Consider the following 22,284-nt stretch of genomic DNA (forward strand, 5'->3'; position numbering starts at 1 on the left):
CAGTCACTTTGAATGGTATTGATAGCGGTTGAATGCAGTCAGTAACTTAAACATCTACATACACCATATTGTACACCTTGTAAACAATAACATTTCATTCAGAAAATGGTGCACGACCCTCAACCAAAAATATTCTAGGCAATTCTAAATAAGAATGAGGAATGAGACTTTATGGTCTTGAACTCTATCGTCGATTAACGATGTTTAACCTTTAGTAGTTACGACGCACTCTGTATGACCAAAAAAATTACGAACGTTAGATATTTTACCAAAGTAAAAAATACTAGTATTTTACGAGATATACTTTCCTGGTTTCAGTTTCGTTTTGTCACTTAAGCAAAATGCTGAAGGGCAGCAATAGTTCCTACATGAAAACTTATAGGGAAAAATTAAAACAATCCCAGCCAGAAAAATATGCGCAATATCTAGAGCAGCAAAAGATTGCGGCAAAAGACAGACGCGATAAATTAAAGGCGGAACTACAAAAAAAACGGCCATCAAAAGACTCATTGCTAAAAAAAGAAAGGGACCTAGCTGCCGCCAGGGAGCGAAATAGAAAGTCTAGAGAAAAAAAAACTAGCCAGTGCTGCCTCTCAAGCACCTGCGGGCAGGTTTCTGATAATAAAACTGACACCAAAAGAAAAAAACAAACAAATGTGACCCGGTCAGCAGTCAGTCGGCGCAGAAAAAGTGTCGTAGAAACAAAAAAGAGCGTCGGCGCTATCATGCAAAAAAACAATTGTATGATGTAATTCAAACATCAAAAGCCAGTCCCGACACTCACGCGTAAAAGAAGAGAAATCATAAAATCATTATACACGAAAATGGTCGACCGAGAAATTCCCATACATCGGGCTAAAGTAAAGAAAGTCTATAGCAGTGCCGCATTACGATATATCGCTAGAATTAAATCCAGTTACCGCTACTTGGCTCGTGTTTATAAAATCGATCGGAAAACTATAAGCCGCGCAGTGAAGCGCGGTGGAATGCGCAATAGACGATCTGATGCGTTGAGCGCGATAAATATCGACAAGGTTAAATCGTTCTATCATCGGGGGGGGGACATCTCTCGTGTTCTTCCATCGAAGCGATATGCGAACAAACATGGTCCCGGATATTCAATGCAAGTATCAATCTTGGCGGCCTTTCAAATATTCCATAAGGAAAATCCTGACGTTAAAATCGGCCTAACAAAATTCACTTTGCTACATCCTAAGAATGTTCGAAAACTAAACACCACATTAGAAACGTGTGAATGTGAGTACTGCCAGAACGTCAGATACAAGTTGCGCGCGTTATCGATCCATGGAGTCCGCTATACCGATGAAAATAAATTCATTGACGCGTTACTTTGCGAGAAATCAGATGGTGCACGTTTTCATTTACCCCCCTGTATTAAAAAAATATGTGACAAATGTGGCTATCATTCTAAAACCATCCAAAATTTATGTGAATCCATCCTCGGAAATACAATATTAACATGGAACCACTGGGAAAAAAAACATGATCCCACTAACATTACCGCCCCACCAAAGAACGTCCTTTTGTGTAAACAATCAACCCTGAATGAGATTATATCAGAATTTACACTAGACATATCAAACTGCGGTGGTGTTAGCTTTGTGCGGCACAATTTTACTGCCCGTTGGCAATGGTTTCAATACCGCTCCCTCAAAGATAAACTACCCAAAACAATGGCCATAGCCATTTCTGATTTCGCAAAGAACCGAGAGATTAAATATCAGAACGAAATAAAATCTGCATTCTTCGGCAAAGCCCAAATAACCATCCATCCGACAATCTTTTTCTACAAATCTCAATATGAACCCGATCGTCTTATCAGACATGCAGTTGTAGTCGTGAGTGATGACCGCCACCACGATTACCACGCAGTTAACTCGTTCCTGAACGAATCGTACGATGAATTCGAAAATCAGGGCATCAAAGATTTGGTAGCCTTTTCTGATGGCTGTAGTTCACAGTACAAAGGAAAGGGAATGTTTGCTAATTTGTCCCTATCCCCTCTCTCGATCCAGAGACACTACTTTGGGTCCGAACACGAAAAGGGTGAGGGAGACGGAGAGATAGGGACAATCAACCGATGCGTCGATCGTGCCATCGCAGCAGGCATGGTTATAACTGATGCCCATTCATTTTTCAATTACTGCCGAGACAATCTTACATCAGACCACCCCCTATCTAAAAGAACATTCGTGTACATAAGTAAAAACACCATCAACAGAAACAGACCGGAAACACACATTAAGACACTTTAGGGGTGCAGGCGTCGCCACGCCTTTTACAAACACACACACCCATATCAGTTAGTAGTAAGGAACTTTAGCTACTTCTGTGACGTTTGCTTAGACTACCCGTTGAATGACAATGCCACGGCGCCATCAAAATGCAAAAACGAGGCTTATGTTGGGCCATTGAAAATAGAACCGTTACGGCTCGAAGACCCCTCAATGATGATCGATGAAGAACGAAGAGAGGAACCCGAAACTGTTGTTCTTCATGTTACAGTCCCTCTGTCGGCTGACGTCGAGGATCAGTCTGATCTTAATTATAAGGCAAGTCCAACAACACGACAAAATAAAACAACGCTTTCGTGAAAAGTTGTATAAAATTCATTTTTATTGCTGAACTTACCTTCTTATTTTTTCGGTCAGGTTGGTGAATACCATGCGGTTTTTTATGACCGCCGATTTTACATCGGTCGGATCGAGAAGATGGAAGGTGAAAACGTGACACTCACCATCCTGTACAGGACAGGCAATAGATTTGAATGGCCGCGCCGCCCAGATATTGAAAGTGTACCAAAAGCCCTGCTTTTTTACAGGCCAGTAAAAATAAATGGCCATGGGCCATTTACTATTGAGAACTTGAAAGAAATCGACGAGCAATACAAGCAGCTGGGTGACTGAGACGACACGTTGAACGTTGAAATAATCAAATTGAATGAACATGTCAAATATTATGTAGTTTTGTTTTAGATATAAAACAATGAATGTTTTTTTGAAAATAAATTTGTTGGCAGTTCAGAAATGTTGACTCTGATGATATTCTGACGTGAACATTTATCAAGTGCGTGCCGACGCATGCATGCATTGAAATATCGGCGCGCGCGCGTTCAACATTCCTAGAATTTGCGCGGGAACTGGCATACCGGCGCAAAAATCAATGAGTCATATACATTTTATATATTTAACTAGCGCGCTGATATTTCAATGCTTGTATAGTATTCCTAGAATCTACACTGGAACGCTGCGTGAAAATCAATAAGTGAGTCATCAGGTTTCTCAATGTGTTGCTACCTGCAGTGTTACGACCGTGTCGTTATCGTGGCATCTACTCGCTGTAGTATAAAACGTAATAATATAAACAACAAGCCTATACTTGTGCTGCCAACAAGGATAAACTCATAAACCATCATGGATCTCACTATTGACTCAATTACGTGCATTTTTAATTACGTGCATTTTTACGAACGTATCTCCAACACTAAGGATACGTTCTTATAGATTTGGTCAATAAATACGTTCGTAAATCTAACTTTGAAACGGTGGGTATTGATCATCTTGGGTGACTGGAATGAACCATCCCCTTTCATGGCTTCTTTGTGATCTCAGTTAATAGAAAATCACTGCATTAGATACCCAAGATTGATAAAATTCCAACGAAAAAATTAATTTCCGCTGATTTTTAAGTCTTCACAAAAGTGAAATTGATAGGCTTTTTTCGGAAAAAATTATCAAAATGTCAATCAATTGTTTTGTTTTTATGCAATTATGACACAAATACTTCAAATAAATTGTATATTTTATTATCTTAATTGCAAACAATAAAGTGTACAAGTATGTCAAACATGTATACCAGAAAATCAAGGCTTGATAGGTGCACACCACTGACTGAGAAATTTTCATATTAAAGTGCAAAAACTATCTTTAGCTTACCATTTTCTGAAAAAACAAAGTCTATAACACATGTTATTCAAAAGAAAACATTATTATTTAAAAAATAAGTTTTTTACATCCCAAGTAGATTTTGGGTCTATTTACTGTGAAATCTGTCCTACGTGGGCCTATATCATATTATTATACATATATAATATTTATAGTATATTACATCGAGTATGTTGAGTTTCCTAATTCAACAACGTTGGTGCTACTTTATGAAATTGGACAAATATTTAAGAAGAAAGTAGACTGGTTGCCGGTCTCTTGGACAGTCTAAGAGAGTCGAAATAGGGAATTTTTCTAGCGTTCAGATGCAAAGAGAAATAAAACCCATAAGAAAAAAGATTTTTAGAAAGATAGGCCTAGTGAATTCTTCATCGCTATTGCACTTTTGCACCCCCTTTTCTATAAATGTTTATTTTTGCGTATTAATTGTCAGGGAGGTTTAGGGATTCAAAATCAGTAACTTTTGACCAAAAAGCTTACATTTTCTATTTTATAATTTCGCTATTTTGGGCCATGACAATTGGAAGTTCGCAAAAACCAAGTTTTCAAACATAACCATTTCTTGAAATGACGTGTTAGGATGTAGGCTATTACTTAACTTAAATGTGTAGCTTGTGATTTAAAGATGTTCTGATGAAGGCAAGTTAAAGCTATATCATCAGATGAAAACCATCGAAGACTTGCGAGACACTCCAAAGTGATCCAGACACACTTGAATCTTGGTCTTCAAACTGGCAATTCTCGTGAAGTGTGAACGCCTGAGGATCGGTAAATACCACCAGCCCCGTCAGCCAGTTGAGGGTCCAATGTTGGCCTTTCAGTCAGTTTTGAGCAGTTCTGAACTGTTACAAATGGGGTGGTAAATTTTTTCCTCGACCTCAGCTGCTCTACAGGAAAGGCAGGCTGAATCCTCCTTCAGGTTCCAATCTGTATAGGGAGTTTGGAAGTGTTGCAACCTGAGCCTGGTTTAAAGTTATGTGTTATTTATTTGATACAGAGTTAACGGATGACGTTCTTGGTGACTATGTACGAAACCGGTTAGAACTACTGGACGAGCTTGTCGCGCACGCACCTGACAATGACTGGTTCCGCTGGTGCGATAAGCGTCAGCTATTGGGCAGAACATGCAATGCCAACAAACAGAAAAAATCTGCGGGAACAATTGTAAGTTTCCGAAAAAAACTAGATCGGTTTTAGATTAGATACTGACTGGGTACCCTCATTTAATTCAGGCCTAAAGATTACTCCAAATATTTGGGACGAGTGGGCTGAATCTTACGTACCAATTCAGTAATGATTTAACCCTTTACCGCGGCATATTCTGAGGCATATTTCACCCTATCCAATTGGGTGTGTTCTAGACCCCATATCTCCTATTTATTATAACAAAGACATTGTTATGGTATGAGTAAACTTAGTAGATCATTTATTGTAAATAAAAATGAATAAAAAATGATCAAAACATCCAAACTCACTGTTTTCTTTCGTATTTAACACATCGAATTCCGGGGCGACCCCTACCTAGCCACTGAGTGGGGGTGGGAAAAAAATCAGGGTGATTTGGCCTGATATCAGGGAATTCATGAACTGAATCTGTTTCTATTTTGTTCCCTGACAGTTGGCTATCATTACCTGTCCGCAAATACTTCAATACCGCTAACTGAGTCAGTCTGAATAAAGCCTTTTGTTTCGTTGATATTGTATTGACTGGCGGCCATTGTTCATTCACAAAGTTCCACTTCAAACGGTATTTCGTTGCTATTTTCTAAAGTAAAATCCGTTTTTCTTTACAAACCCGGAAATGTTTACTTATTTACCATGTAATGGCTATATCAGATACGACTGGCTAAGTCGTGAAATTATATCATTCATGCTGGCTATGACTCCTAAATCCACTTTAGATTTTCATCACTCCAATTATCTGGATTGATTTTCTCTGATAATTTTTTTCTTGCATTTTTCCAGACGGAAGAGAAATATTTCAATATTCTACGCTCAGACGCACAGGAGACTCTAGCAGCTGAGGCTCCTGTGGAGGAAATAGTTAAAACTACGATTCAGAATCTAGTGAAAGGTATGTGCGCGAAAAATGTTTGCTATTCAGAGAATTTGGAATACTTACTTAATATTATTCACTGCACTTATCCGCAAATAAAAAGTAGTTAAATCCCCCATAGACGTCATCAAGTTACCTACTAGTGATTTCATCTAAAGACACGTCTTGAATAGCTAGATCATACACAATTCCAGAGTACGTATGGCCACTCATTAATCCCCCGATAACATCGTGAAATTATGTGCTAGTGACTTGATCTATAGATATTTCAAGAAGAGATGGCTGCCTCCATAAATCCCACTATGACATAATTGGGTTATAGTTCCTTCGAGAAAAGATGTCTGCCTCCATGATTCCCCCTATGACTACCCTGAATGTAGTTTAATGTGTGCAGACAATGATTTTGAGAATCTTATGTTCATCATGAAGGTTTCAATAGTTTGAAAAGCAAGTTAAAACAACACGGCACATTGAAAATTATTTGGTTGAAATCTTTTCGAGTATTAAAAAAAGCTCTTCCAAATCGGCACGAATCGATTGAAGAAAAACCAAAATTCCATCATTTACACAACGTGTTGTTTTTTCTTGGTTGCAGATGAATTGATTCATCGCAGTGTCCGTGACAAATTTTCCGATCATTCTCTGAAGCCATGGCGCACTGGTGTTGTTGGCACACTTGACGATAGTGCCGAGTTATGGAACAAAAGTGTCGTGAATGGTCTTGTAACGTACCGGTGTTACGTCTGTTTTGATGAATTTCCGAGGGCCGACGATGTAGTGGTGCATTTATGTTCCCATGACGTCTACAACGCCCCCGATTTCAAGTGCAAGAAATGCGGCATCTCATGCTGCTCCAAACAGAATTTGACATGTCATTTGGCATCGCATGTAATCACAGTTTACACGTGCACCACATGTGGGGATAAATTTGTTCGTTTGAGGAATCTGCGCGTACACATGAGCACAGTGCACGCGCGCACACTGCCTTGTAAATGCCACCGCTGTGCATGCGAATTCAATACCAATGCTGAGAAACAAGCGCATGTTCGCATCACACATGTCGGACGACGACATCAGTGTTTGGCATGTGCATCCACGTTCGCAAATCCGACTCGGATGTTTGCGCATATGCTGAACGCGCACTCGTCACAAGTGCATGTCGCAGCCGGGCAGTGCGGGTTTACAATCAACGGGCAACTGGTGACCTCAATCGCGCAGACGGAGGTTGGTCAGGCAGGAGGCAAGCGGACGGAGATCAGGCGGACGGAGGTGGCTCAGGTGGAGGTCGCACAGATGAAGGACAGGCAGACAGAGGTTGGCCACACAGATGTTGCACACACAGAGATCACGCCAAATCATAGTGAAAATTGTGAACTAACTGATGATGGCGATGATGAAAATGATATTAAAAAACGGACGAAAGTGAAAGGGAAATACGCGTGCGCCGAATGCGAATTGAATTTTGCTCGGAGGTCTGACTGGGGCGCGCATATGAAACACCTACATGCAGTTAACACCCCCTATCAGTGTCAACTGTGCGACGACAGAGCATATGGGAGTTTCGCTGTTTTGCGACGCCACTGTAAATCCAAACATGCCAGTTATAAGATAGCGACAGACGGAACGCTGACCTTGCTGGGCGACGGACGGGGAGAGCGACCCGCGCTGTTTCGATGCGACTTTTGTGCATGTAATTTCCACGAGAATTACAGTTGGAAGCTTCATATGCGCGATCAGCACTGCATCCTTAAACCGTACTCATGTAAATTATGTGACACCATGTTCGAGAAAATCTCCGAACGTACAGAGCACGTGCGACAACATCACCTCGAGACTATAACATGTGAATTATGCGGTTTTGTTGATGATGACTTGTTTGTATTGAATCAGCATCGTGCAATGCACCTGACCCGGTTGCTGCGCGGTTTACCAATCGTGGCTGTTCAACGAAACACGTTTAAATGCGGGCGTTGCGCAAAATTGTTGCGCTCGTCAAGTGATATACGTCGGCACATGCGTAATGCACACGCCCTCAATGTTGCTTTCACTTGCCGCCGGTGCGACCTTGAGTTTTCAACCTTCTCAGAGAAGCGAGCGCATGAAAAAAAGCACGGCACGCGACAGCACGAGTGCGACCAGTGTGGGAAGGTGTTTGCACGTCCCGGTCGGCTCGCAGAGCATCGTGCGTTGCACACCGCCGGTACACCCGCAACGAGAAACATGGACACAAATTTCGTGTGCGATATTTGCGGTAAGAGCTTTGCACGAAAAAGCACGCTGGCTTGGCACCGGAGAATCCACACCGATCATTTCAAATGTCCGTACTGTGACCTGGTCGTGCATTACGCCTCGCGTCTAAGAGAGCATGTAGCGTCTCGCCATCCTGGCAAGTCATATTACTCATGTACGGCGTGTGCACGAATGTTCGTGACTGCAGACACTGCCAGTCAACATATCGATGTTTGTGCGGGCAGTTCAATCGTTGAGGCGTTGTCGACCAATTGGTCGCAGTTTGTTTGCGATGTCTGCTCAAAGGTGTTCGCGTCGAAGCGGTTTTTGACTGCGCACAAAAAGGTGCACCTCGCTGCCACGAAACGGTACACATGTAAGGAGTGCCCGCGTGTGTACACAAGTGCGGCATCGCTGCGGGAACATGAGAACGTGCATCTGGGTGTGCGCCCGCATATCTGCGACTACTGCGAAAAGTCGTTCATTTATAGATCGGGATTGCGAATTCATATCAAACGTAATCATAAAGACCCAATATGCGTTAATTGAATAAGCCATCGTTAATGCTATATAGATCGCTATATGAACTATTAATTTGTTGTTGTACAAAATAGAAATAGCGCAGTCAGTTGCTGTGATTTAAATTGAAGACCAGTGTAAACCTGTTTTGTTTCTATTATCGTCTATAGCCAACTTCATATTTTAAATATAGCTGCAAAGCAGCGATAACGGGTTTTCTGCACAGTCTTAGAATCCTGTTCAACGGTGGATTTCGACGAAGCATTTGATAAGGCACAACATCAGCCATTACTAAACAGGCTATTAGGAAACAGTATCAATGATAGGTCGCCCAAATGGCTCAGCAGTTATCTCTGAACAAAAACTTGTAGCCAAAATCAACGGAACGCCTCATCTTGGAATAAGTCGGTCAAACTAGTGGAGTCACGCAAGGTAGTATCCTAAGTTGTCTTCTGTTTAATGTCCTGACAAATGACATACACAGTAATCCAACATATACCAGACCGAGTAAATTTCCAAATCGACCTTAACACGCTGTTCGACCAAAAAACTTAATGTTCCAACAAGAAAATCTTGTTCGAATGAAAATAATTCTGTTTGATCGAACAATACGCTTTTGCTTGAACCAAAAATTTTCTTCATTCTGACAAAAAATGTGTTCGAATAAAAAGCTGTTATTGTTGAAATGAAAAATTTTTAGTCCCGGCAAAAAAATTTGGTTGAGCGAAAACAATTTTTTCGAACGAATGTTTGAATGAAAACAATTCTGTTCGATTGAACGAAATACTTAATACTTTCGGTTCGGAAAAAAAACTTTTTTCAATATACTTGTTGGAACGAAAAACTTAATGTTCTGACAAGAAAATTCTGTTCAAATTAAAACGATTCTGTTCAATTGAACGATTGTTCGAACGAAAAACCTTTCGTTTGGACAAAAAAAAAAGTTTGTTCAACTTTGTTCTAACGATTTTTTCAAATTGGTTCAATCGTATAGAATATTATTGGTTCGAACGAAATAAATTTTGTTCCGACGAAAGAATTTTCAAGCGAAAGGTCTTTTGAACGAAAAAAAAAGATATTTCTGGTGCTCCGCAGTAACTTAAAGCCGGACGTAGGTTGGTCTTGTGACACGATCCAACTCGAAAAGTTGCCATATTTATGTCGACATACCGCAATTTATCGCGTCAAGTCGACATGAATATGTCGATATATCGTGACGTTTTGACGACATATTTCGTTTTCTCAACCATTTTCCTCGCGACAAGTCGACATATTCATGACGACTTGAAACTCAGTCGTCATATTACTGGCGTCCTCATCTAACATTTAGACATGTCTTCAAATGACGACTTGTTCCGTGGAAAATGAGCAAAAAAGCGAAATTTGTCATATATATGGCGACATGTCGAGTTTGAACGCGACAACTCGAGGCCCTTTATCACTTCCGTACTATATCAGATTAATCGACTTCAAAATAGGCGAAAGCATAAGTCTTTATTACGTTATTAATTGGCCTAATTATTCAAAAGCTAATAAAGTGGGCGACAAAACCAAAAAAATTAATTGTCGCGGCGATAAAACCAAAATAATCAATTGTCGCGGGCAACAAAACCAAAAAAAATGAATTGTCGCGGGCGACAAAACAAAAATCTTGAATTGTCGCGGGCGACAAAACCAAACTAATGAAATGTCGCGGGCGATAAAACCAAAATAATGAATTGTCGCGGGCGATAAAACAAAAATAATGAATTGTCGCTGGCGATAAAACCAAAATATTGAATTGTCGCGTGGGACAAAACCAAAATATTGAATTGTTGTGGGCGATAAAACCAAAATAATGAATTGCCGCTGGCGATAAAACGAAAATATTGAATTGTCGCAGGCGATAAAACCGCGGCAAAAAAAAAAATTGTCGCGGGCGATAAAACCAAAATAATGAATTGTTACGTGCGACAAAACCAAAATAATGAATTGTCGCGGGCGATAAAACCAAAATATTGAATTGTCGCGGGCGACAAACCGAAAATATTGAATTGTCGCGGGCGACAAAACCAAACTAATGAATTGTCGCGGGCGATAAAACCAAAATAATCAATTGTCGCGGGCGATAAAACCAAAATAATCAATTGTCGCGGGCAACAAAACCAAAAAAAATGAATTGTCGCGGGCGACAAAACAAAAATCTTGAATTGTCGCGGGCGACAAAACCAAACTCATGAAATGGCGCGGGCGATAAAACAAAAATAATGAATTGTCGCGGGCGATAAAACCAAAATATTGAATTGTCGCGGGCGACAAACCGAAAATATTGATTTGTCGCGCGTGACAAAACCAAATTAATGAATTGTTGCGGGCGATAAAACCAAAATAATCAATTGTCGCGGGCGATAAAACCAAAATAATCAATTGTCGCTGGCGATAAAACCAAAATATTGAATTGTCGCGGGCGACAAAACCAAAAAAATTAATTGTCGCGGGCAATAAAACCAAAATCTTGAATTGTCGCGGGCGACAAAACCAAAATAATGAATTGTCGCGGGCGACAAAACCAAAATAATGAATTGTCGCGGGCGATAAAACCAAAATAATGAATTGTCGTGGGCGACAAAACCAAAATATTGATTTGTCGCGGGTGACAAAACCAAATTAATGAATTGTCGCGGGCGACAAAACCAAAATTATTGTTTTGTCGCGTTATTTTAGTTTTGTCGTTTTGTCATAATGTCGCCCTCATTTGCATATACATGTTTTTTTACGCATGGCCCTTATCAGCCACCATACTAAAGCCTTAAGGTCGCGTAAAACTCGATAAACTCTTCAAGCGACACAGCGAACGATCTCCTTTCCCCCACAGCGAACGCTTAACCTAGTAGAGGCTACTAGCATATGTAGGCCTATGTATATGCGTAGGCCTAACATCTGGACAGATTGGTCGTAGGCCTATTGAATAACAACCCACCTAAATATTGTAAATTTTGTTTTGAAGTTCAATCCAATGAGTCCGTTAATAAACGCAACAATTATACCTTGTTTGTTTGAGACAGTAAAGCTCAGTACTGGTAGGCCTAAAGCCGCGTCAAACTCGATAAACACTCCAAGCGACACAGCGAACGATCCCTTTCCCCCACAGCGAACGCTTACTCCGAATGTCAAGTGTGAGTCCAGCATACGGAAAGGATTGTGTTGTATACTTGTATTTAGTAAATACCTTGTGCATATGACAATGATCGGTATGTACTGTAGGAAATATAGAGTATTGATGGTATTGATATAGAGGTTGAAGCCCGCGGCCGAATAAAGTAATATATTCTTTCATTTTGATACCTCGTCGACATAACAGCTTTTCTCCGCTATATCTCTACGGCGTGTTTAGTTTAGGCCTACGACTCCCCGGTACACTTATGATTTATCTTAGTAAATACACGGTTAATTTGATAAAGAAAAATAGGCATTGCTAAACTAATTGCATGACGCCCGCAGCCAAATCACTGGTAGTAATAAATTAATTTGTACTCGATTTGATTCTCATGATGAGTTGAAACTCGCAGCTGATCCCCGGAACGACGATATAGTGACACACGTCGATTCGTCGATGTTTACGGCTCGACAGTGCTTTTAAAATCTAAAGTAGTAAATTTCCTGTATATCGGTAATACGAATTGATGAGGAAAATGGGCTATTGTTAAAATTATTTTTTAAAAACTGCGACAGAATGTGCAATCTTTGGTTAATAAATTTGTTAATTTATGCTTGAATTGATAATTGATGTGACAAGAAACGTGCGGTAGATTTCGAAAAGAGGACTTAGAAAAACATGTCGGCTCTTTGAATGGGGCTCAATTTTCGATGTTTTCGGCCCGACAGTGCTTTTGTAACGATGATTCTTCAAAAAACGCATGGGGTATTTGTAGATCGAAGTTAGCTGAATGATATCAGACGGATTGTATCGACAACGGCATCAAGGTAACAAAGCCTTGGTTCTTTTAGTAAAAATAGTGTGGAAGAAAATAATAATAAATATAGCTGCAAAGCAGCGATAACGGGTTTTCTGCACAGTCTTAGAATCCTGTTCAACGGTGGATTTCAACAAAGCATTTGATAAGGCTCAACATCAGCCATTACTGAACAGGCTATTAGGAAACAATATCAATGATAGGTTGCCCAATTGGCACAGCAGTTATCTCTGAACGGAAACTTGTAACCGAAATCAACGGAACGCCTCATCTTGGAGTGAGACGGTCTTACTAGTGGAGTCACGCAAGGTAGTATCCAAGTCGTCTTCTGTTTAATGTCCTGACAAATGACATGCACAGTAATCCAAAATATACCAGACCGAGTAAATTTCCAAAACAACCTTAACACACTGTTCGACCAAAAACTTAATGTTCCGACAAAACCATGGGCGACAAAACCAAAATTATGAATTGTCGCGGGTGACAAAACCAAAATATTGAATTGTCACGGGCGACAAAACCAAAATAATGAATTGTCGCGGGCGATAAAACCAAAATAATGAATTATCGCGGGCGATAAAACCAAAAAGAAGAATTGTCGCGGGCAATAAAACCAAAATAATGAATTGTCGCGGGTGACAAAACCAAAATATTGAATTTTCGCGGGCGACAAAACCAAAATATTGAATTGTCGCGGGCGACAAAACCAAAATGGTGAATTTTCCAGGCGACAAAACCAAAATGGTGAATTGTCGCGGGCGACAAAACCAAAATAATGAATTGTCGCGGGCGATAAAACCAAAATGATAAATTGTCTCGGGTGACAAAACCAAAATAATGAATTGTCGCGGGCGATAAAACCAAAATAATGAATTATCGCGGGCGATAAAACCAAAATATTGAATTGTCGCAGGCGACAAAACCAAAGTAATGAATTGTCGCGGGCGATAAAACCAAACTAATGAATTGTCGCGGGCGATAAAACCAAAATAATGAATTGTCGCGGGCGACAAAACAAAAAAAAAATATAAAACCAAAAAGAAGAATTGTCACGGGCGACAAAACCAAAAAGAAGAATTGTCGCGGGCGACAAAACCAAAATAATGAATTGTCGCTGGCGATAAAACCAAAGTAGTGAATTGTCTTGGGCGATAAAACCAAAATATTAAAATTTCGCGGGCGACAAAACCAAAATAATGAATTGTCGCGGGCGATAAAACCAAAATATTGAATTGTCGCGTGTGACAAAACCAAAATAATGAATTGTCGCAGGCGACAAAACCAAAATAATGAATTGTCGCGGGCGATAAAACCAAAATGATAAATTGTCTCGGGTGACAAAACCAATATAATGAATTGTCGCGGGCGATAAAACCAAAATAATGAATTATCGCGGGCGATAAAACCAAAATATTGAATTGTCGCAGGCGACAAAACCAAAGTAATGAATTGTCGCGGGCGATAAAACCAAACTAATGAATTGTTGCGGGCGACAAAACCAAAAAAAGAATTGTTGGGGCGACAAAACCAAAATAATGAATTGTCGCGGGCGATAAAACCAAAATAATGAATTGTCGCGGGCGACAAAACAAAACAAAAATATAAAACCAAAAAGAAGAATTGTCGCGGGCGACAAAACCAAAAAGAAGAATTGTCGCGGGCGACAAAACCAAAATAATGAATTGTCGCTGGCGATAAAACCAAAGTAGTGAATTGTCGTGGGCGATAAAACCAAAATATTAAAATTTCGCGGGCGACAAAACCAAAATAATGAATTGTCGCAAGGGATAAAACCAAAATAATGAATTGTCGCGGGCGATAAAACCAAAATATTGAATTGTCGCGTGTGACAAAACCAAAATAATGAATTGTCGCGGGCGATAAAACCAAAATATTGAATTGTCGCGTGTGACAAAACCAAAATAATGAATTGTCACGGGCGACAAAATCAAAATCATTGTTTTCTCACGTTATTTATTTTTGTCGTTTTGTCGCCCTCATTTGCATATTCGTGTTTTTTTATCTTATCAGCCACCATACTAAAGCCTTAAGGTCGCGTAAAACTCGATAAACACTTCAAGCGACACAGCGAACGATCTCCTTTCCCCCACAGCGAACGCTTACTCCGAATGTCAAGTGTGAGTCCAGCATACGGATAGGAGTGTGTTATATACTTGTATTTAGTAAATACCTTGTGCATTTGACAATGATCGGTATTTACTGTAGGAAATATAGAGTATTGATAAATGGTTGAAGCCCGCGGCCGAATAAAGTAATATATTCTTTTATTTTGATACCTCGTCGACATAACAGCTTTTCTCCACCATATCTCTTCGGCCTGTTTAGTTTAGGCCTACGATTCCCCTGTACACTAAAAATTTATCTTAGTAAATACACGGTTAATTCGGTAAAGAAAAATTGGTATTGTTAAACTAACTCCTTGAAACCCGCAGCTAAATCACTGGTAGTAATAAATTAATTTGTACTCTATTTGATTCTCATGATGAGGAGAAACTCGCAGCTCATCCCCGGAACGTCGATGTAGTAACACACGTCGATTCGTCGATGTTTACGGCTCGACAGTGCTTTTAAAATCTAAAGTAGTAAATTTCCAGTGTATCGGTAATATGATTTGATGAGGAAAATGGGCTATTGTTAAAATCACTGTTTGAAGACCGCGACTGAATGTGAAGTCTGCGGCAATAAATTAGTTCATTTATACTTGAATTGATAATTGAAGTGACAGTCGGCCTGCGGGTTGATTTCGGGATGACGACTCGAAAAACATGTCGCCCCATTGAATGGAGCTAAATTTTCGATGTTTACATCCCGACAGCGCTTTTGTAACGATGATTCGTGAAAAAACACGCGGGCTATTTGTAGATCTCAGTGAGCTGAACGATATTATATGGATTGTATATGAAACAGCGGTAAGGTAACAAAGCCTATGTTCTTTTGGTAAAAATAGTGTGGAAGAAAATAATAATAATAATAATCACGCGGATGAAAATAATAATAATAATAATCACGCGGATATCAATAGGGTTTTCTGTGAAATAACAGAAAACCCTAATAATAATCACGCGGATATCAATAGGGTTTTCTGTGAAATAACAGAAAACCCTAATAAGGTTGCCACTAATAAAGACACAATGAATAATGTAAGATCACTTATGAACTTATGCTTTAATTGAGCCCTGGTCTTAGTTTAAGTTGAAGGATTAATTTGAGATTTGAAATAGTTTAAGATTCTTATGTCATTAAACCAAATTTTGATCAGATGAATTCAATGCCATCAAAAAAGAATTTTTGAAAAACGAAAGCGTTGTTATCTATATCTTCCTAAACCTTCCCACAGTGTTCCTGCTGATCTCAGAAAATCAGGGAGCTCTGAGACATTCTTAAAAGTCAGGGAATTGAATTTTTGGGGTCTTGTTGTTCTTGCTGGTGATAATTGGCACAAGGAACCTCTTTATTAAAAGGATATCTGAGGATATGTTATGATTGATTCAGAAATATTTGGTTGATAGATCGAAGGAAAATCAGGATATGAAATATCAATTAAACCAACATATAAGTCGAGATTTTAATACCGGATTTTACCACTGAAATATGGACGGACTTGTACACTGATTACAGATTTCTACTTAGTATTTTCAGGTCAAAACAATTGATGATTAATGAAGTTTTATAACAAATTCTACAAATCTGAAAAGACAGCGCTCACCTTCTTACTGCTATGATAATTTAGAATAGATAATCATAATTCATGTTAAATGAAGTCATTTTATGAAAAAAACTTACATTTATTAAATGTGTTTAAGTTTCAAACGCTGCTTTACTTGAAATGGTGCATTCATCCATGTGCGCTAGCGAGCATCCCTTAATACTTAAGTTTGTGTATAGTGTGTGAATCGCACTACAGTATGGTAGTGTATACCTGAGTGTGTGTGTGTGTGTGCGTGCGTGAGTATGTGAAACAGTCTATTGGTTACCACAGCAGCAATCGTTATCAAAAGAAACTATTCGGTAAAACAATACCAATACAAATAATTATACTCCTGTAAGAAGGGACTCAACGTATAAGCCGGATGTACATTAAAATCTCGAATTCAAGGCCTAAAATGGACTTCAACTCATACGTCACGTAGACTTATATGCCGGTAGGGATCAACTATCGATTTTGAATTGCCTGATCTGTAAGAACCTTGAAGTGTATCTTATAATCTAATCAGGGATATCCTTTTTAGGGCCCTGTTGGCAACCACACGTGCGCACAGCTCTCAACCACTCCTGCTTTCTATTTTCAGGACGAAAAAGAAAGTGTTTCGTTATCGCTGGCGATGATGTGGTTGCCAAAGAGGCGATTGATCGCATTGTGCGTACGGCTGTTGCCAGCAGCGACACCGCTAAAGATGCTGGAGTCCAGGTGAAGGGGGTCACTGTGGAAGATGAGGAGAATGAGGATGTTCTGTATCAATGTGGTCAGTGCGACATGAGGTTCCCTAATCGCTCTGAGGTTCTGGTGCATGTTCAAACGCATACGTCAGATGCGATCTATGATCTGTGTAATGACTGCGGGTACATGGGCATGTGCGCGCAGGATTTAAACGCGCACGCATGCGCCGGCACAATTGGTACCAATACAGTGCCAGGTACCGCGATTAAACAGGCGCACTGTCCTATTTGTAACACACCATACAGCACGGTGAACTATCTACGTGTGCACCTGCGCAATATGCACCAGTTTACAGTGCTGTACGCATGCGACCGATGCCCGATGCGCTTCGAGACAAACGCTGCAAAGATCGCACATTCACGTGCTACACATGTCGGCCGCAAACACGTGTGTGCGTACTGTCCGAAAACGTTCCAGTCTCCAACCCTTCTCTATGGGCATATCGCAATCAGACATAAGAAGAAGGTCATTCCAGCTGGCTCCGAGGTCAAGGGCGGAGCAAATGTACATGTGGTTGGGTCGATAGCCGATTCAGAGATCATTGTGGGTGGTGTGCCGGGGCCGTCACCAGATCAGAGTGCGCCCGACGTACCTCTGGATGGAAAAGGAGCAAAAATTGGAATGGAATTGAAGCCCGATTGTATGCGATGTGGTATATCATTCCAATCTATGTCTGATTATCGTAACCATGTGAAGAATCAACACGGCAATGTTCACGTATGCGAATTCTGTGGCAAAGCTTTCAAAACATTTGCGCGATATGGAAAACACATCGGCACGCACACGACGCGGGTGCTACGTGGCCTCGCGCCAGTCCCTGACGCTGATGCGATCAACAAGAATAATTGGTACATCTGCGATCACTGCGGTAAAGAGTCATACTGTTTGAGTCACCATCGTAAACACGTTCTCAACGTTCACAAGCTGCTCGTGCGTTTTAAATGTGAACGATGTGGCGAAACATTCAATTCATCGGCCGAGAAAAAGGCGCACCGCAAACGCCATGCACCAATCACGCATCCGTGCACAGTGTGTGGCGCGACTTTTGCGCGGCCAGCGTTGCTGCGTGCGCATACGCGTGTTCACACGCCTGCTGCTGGGCCTAGATCATTCATCTGTGCGGAATGTGGCAAGACGCTGGTTAACGCGAGTGCGTTGCGTGTTCACCGCCTGCGGCATCACCGGGCGACTGACACGCTGTTATCACATCAATGCGCGCAGTGCGAATTAACATTCCCAGACGAAGCAAGTCTGTGCGAACACCTGGACGTACACGGCTCTGCCACATTGGCTTGCCCGTTCTCAAACAATGGTTGTGACTACACAGCGAATCGTAACGACCTCCTGGAGGATCACGTCATAGGCGTGCACAAGGCCCCGAAGATCTACCCATGTGCCACGTGCGGCCAGATGTTTGCACTGTGCGAGTTTGCAAATTGTCACGAGTACAAGTGTTCGAAACCGAAACGAACAAGGGTTAAGGCTATAAAACGTCCGCAGCCGGCAGACTGGCCGTGTCTGCTGTGCGATAAGGTATTCCCAGTGAGGCGGTATTTGACACGACATCTGAAGCGGCACTCGGGTGCACGACCATTTAAATGCGATCTGTGCGATAAAGGCTTCACAACGAAATCAACGCTGAACGAACATAAGAATCTTCACTCGGGAGAAAAACCATTTGTCTGCTCATTGTGCAATGTTGGGTTCGCTTACAACGCCACACTACGACAACACAACAGACGACATCACCCAAAACAACCATCAAAGGCATCATGAGATTCCCCTCTGTCATCATAATAAATGTAAGATCCCCCTATGACATCAAAATACGTGTTAGATCCCCTACGACATTTTAGTACGCGTTAGATCCTTTGATATAGAATGTGTTGCCCTATGACATCATAGTACGTGTTAGTTCATTCTATGGCATAATCATAGTATGTGTTAGATCTTCTTGGAAATCATAATACATGTTAGATCCCTCTATAACATCATCAATCCCCATATGACGTAGTGTTACCACTTGCACAACCCCTGCCATATACGTTCAAAAGGCTGTCTTCATTAATCCCCCTTATGCCATCATAATGAAGTTTATCCTGTGCAAACTTCTGAAATAGATTGATACCTCAAATTACCCATATGTAAGTTTATAGGTTGTCATGAATTACCACATGTTAGTCATGATTTACCACATGTTACTTCCGTGTTGTTGAAAACAATGGTGCAACATTGAAACTGGCAATAAATGTCAAATATCATACATATTTTTTTTTTTTTACAATTGTTTCTCCTTTGATAGTATGGATTGAAAATGCACCTAGTCAAAATGATACTTTGGTTTGTCAAAATTTCCTCTAAAGGCATTCAATCTCAATCCATACCGTGCCTAATGTTGAGCTTTTATTGGTTTACCTTTGTCAGCATTATGAGGTTGGCATTGAGCCAATTCATGTAAAATCTCGGTTGGTTTCTTTATGTGAGCATTTTTGGTTTACCTTTGTCAGCGATATGATGTTGGCATTGAGCCAATTCATGTAAAATCGCGGTACGTTTTTTTATGTGAGCATTTGTTTCATTGCTTCTCGGCTTAAACAACGTATAATCGATGCGATTGAAGACATGGCAAACCTCCATCGATGACATGGTCAACTGAGTTAAAATTCTACGAAAAACTGTTTTTGGCGGGAAAATTCTTAGCTTTCGCGTATAAGATTGCAATTACCTCGATTGGGGGTGTCGTCTTTACGAGAGAATGGGATTGGCTGTTTTTGGAATATACGGGGAATTCCGGCGCTACTAAAATAATTATGGGAAAGCCATTGAATGGCGAACGTTTCATTTAGGTGCCGTATACGTGCGAATTCCAAATGCTCATTGCTGGTGAGGATGTAATTATTTCACACATCTGCCATAGGTATTGTTTCATTTTAATACTCGGTGATTGTTTTGATTGACATTGAAGTGTAAGCAAACATTCACTTACACGAGGCCTCCACGTGCATGCGGAGTGCTACACGGCACACACACAAGCTCGTACAGTACACTATTAAAGGTGATGCTGTAACACGTGCAGGTTTGACATGAAAATAGGCTGAGTAATCGTAGCAGAAGATGAGCGCTGTGTTTTCTGTTTTATAGAAATTGTAATAAATTGTAATTTCTTGTGACCTGAAAATATTAAGCAGCAAACTACAAGTATAGGTCGAGGTCTGAATATTCTAGTCGTAAATTCCAGGATTTAAAACGATCTAATAGCCGATTTCTTCTGTACCGGTATTTTAACTTCCGCGGCCAACATTGGAAGAGGTTTCCGAGACCCAATATTCAGCCATCCTCTGATATGTGACATCATATAAATTTTAGGCCATCCCATATTAATGGTCTGTTTGCCGTAACCCCGACCGACCCGAATTCAAAGGAACCGAGTGAAAACTTTTTTTTTGGGATTCATTGAAATAAATTTTATTTTTGATAATGGCTGACCGACCAACCCGACTGCCGACGTATGAGCTACGTATGTTTGAAATCAAGTGTGCATCGTGTGAAAACATGCCTTGACATGTGACCTAATTTAAGTTTTCCAGGAAACAGGCAGTGTTCCAATAAGCTGCCATTTATTCTCATAGTGACTATATTAAAGCTGGTAACGTAAAAGCGCACACATATTCAATGTACTGTTTCATTTTTAACAGAGAGCTATGACGCTCTGGACGAAGTTATAATTTTAGAATAATTCTCGAAATCTACGCTATAAGACAAATTTCCCGTGCACAACGTAGATGATTTTTGCGATATTGTTTCCATGTAAAAAAGGTGATTAATTTTTTTTTGCCCAAAAATTATGCAAAAAAAATTTCTACCTACCTACCGACTCATCCTGAAAAGTTGAGTCGGTGTTACAGCCAATTATTTTGGGATGGCCTTATTTGAATATTTTTTTCATATTTTGACACATTTTTTTTGAAAATATAAAATATTTTCCCTGCCGCGCCTACCTGTACCCTACAAAATTTTGGACGTGGACCGTAACCAAATGTATATCTTTGGTCTTATTTGACTACGAAATAATTCTTTGAGAAAGATGAAATACAATATAAATTTGTGGAACTTTGAAGTCACAAATTAAAAAGATTTTTCAAGCAATGCCCTTATTCCAAACAACCTCTAGCTTTCAAGGTAAACCACACTTTGCCCATGGGCAATTTATTTTCATTTGTTCTTGGGTTAAACGACATATAATCGATGGGATTGAAGACATGACGAATCTCCGTCGATGACATTGTCAACTTGGTTTAGATTTGACGAAAAACTATTTTTGGTGGGAAAATTCTTAGCTCTTGCGTATAAATTGCATTGACCTCGATTGGGGGGCGTCGTCTCTATGAGCGAATGTGATTGGCTGTTTTTGGGATATATGGCACGACTAAAATAATTATGGGAAAGCCATTAATGGCGTACGTTTCATTGGACTAGGTGCCGTATGTGTGTGTGAATTTAAATGCTCATTGCTGGTGAGAATATGATTATTTCACATATTGCCAGTCCTGGTGATTGTGTTGATTGAGATTGTAGTGAAGCGAGCGTTCACTACACAAGGCCTCCACGTGCGCGGGTTGGGAGTGCTAAACATTAGACTGATGCACACACAAACACACGCTCATACAGACTTCTATATGGTGATGCTGTAACGCTGCTTGGCGCGTGCACGTTGTGTATGATAACAGGCTGAATAATTGTCGTAGCAGAAGATGAGCGCTGTGTTTTCTGTTTGATAGAATTTGTAATACGTTGTAATTTCTTGTGACATGAAAATGCTAAGCAGCAAACTATAGGTATAGGTCGAGGTCTGAATATTGTAATGGTAAATTCCAGGATTTAAAACGATTTAATACTACGCCCCGGTGTTTTAGCTTCCGCGGCCATACATTGGAAGAGGTTTTGTTTCCAAGACCCAATATTCAGCCACCCTCTGATATGTAACATCATATGAATTTTATTTGAATATTTTTTCATGTTGTGAAAAATAGTTTTTTGAAAATATAAAATAGTTTCCCTGCCGCTAGGGTACCCTAAAAAATTTTGGATGTAGACCATAAACAA

General features: G+C 40.3%; 2 protein-coding genes across 2 annotated transcripts in view; both read left to right on the forward strand.

Annotated features, from left to right (window-relative positions):
• LOC141910295 (uncharacterized) overlaps positions 1–22,284 on the forward strand; it is a 39,696-nt gene that overhangs the window by 5,045 nt on the left and 12,367 nt on the right. The window contains exons 4-6 of the mRNA XM_074801026.1: positions 4,963–5,129; positions 5,931–6,039; positions 17,033–18,948. Of these exons, the coding sequence (XP_074657127.1) occupies positions 4,963–5,129; positions 5,931–6,039; positions 17,033–18,948 (2,192 nt within the window). The remainder of the gene's footprint in view (positions 1–4,962; positions 5,130–5,930; positions 6,040–17,032; positions 18,949–22,284) is intronic.
• On the forward strand, positions 6,788–8,799 carry LOC141909907 (zinc finger Y-chromosomal protein 2-like). The gene has a single exon (XM_074800591.1). The coding sequence runs from the start codon at positions 6,979–6,981 to the stop codon at positions 8,797–8,799; it is 1,821 nt and encodes a 606-aa protein (XP_074656692.1). The 5' UTR covers positions 6,788–6,978.

Source organism: Tubulanus polymorphus, chromosome 8, assembly GCF_964204645.1.
Source record: "Tubulanus polymorphus chromosome 8, tnTubPoly1.2, whole genome shotgun sequence".
Taxonomy (NCBI): Eukaryota; Metazoa; Nemertea; class Palaeonemertea; order Tubulaniformes; family Tubulanidae; genus Tubulanus; species Tubulanus polymorphus.

What these genes read in the sequence shown, in the direction of transcription:
- LOC141909907 (XM_074800591.1), top strand. Translation starts at nt 6,979, where the DNA reads ATGAGCACAGTGCACGCGCGCACACTGCCTTGTAAATGCCACCGCTGT.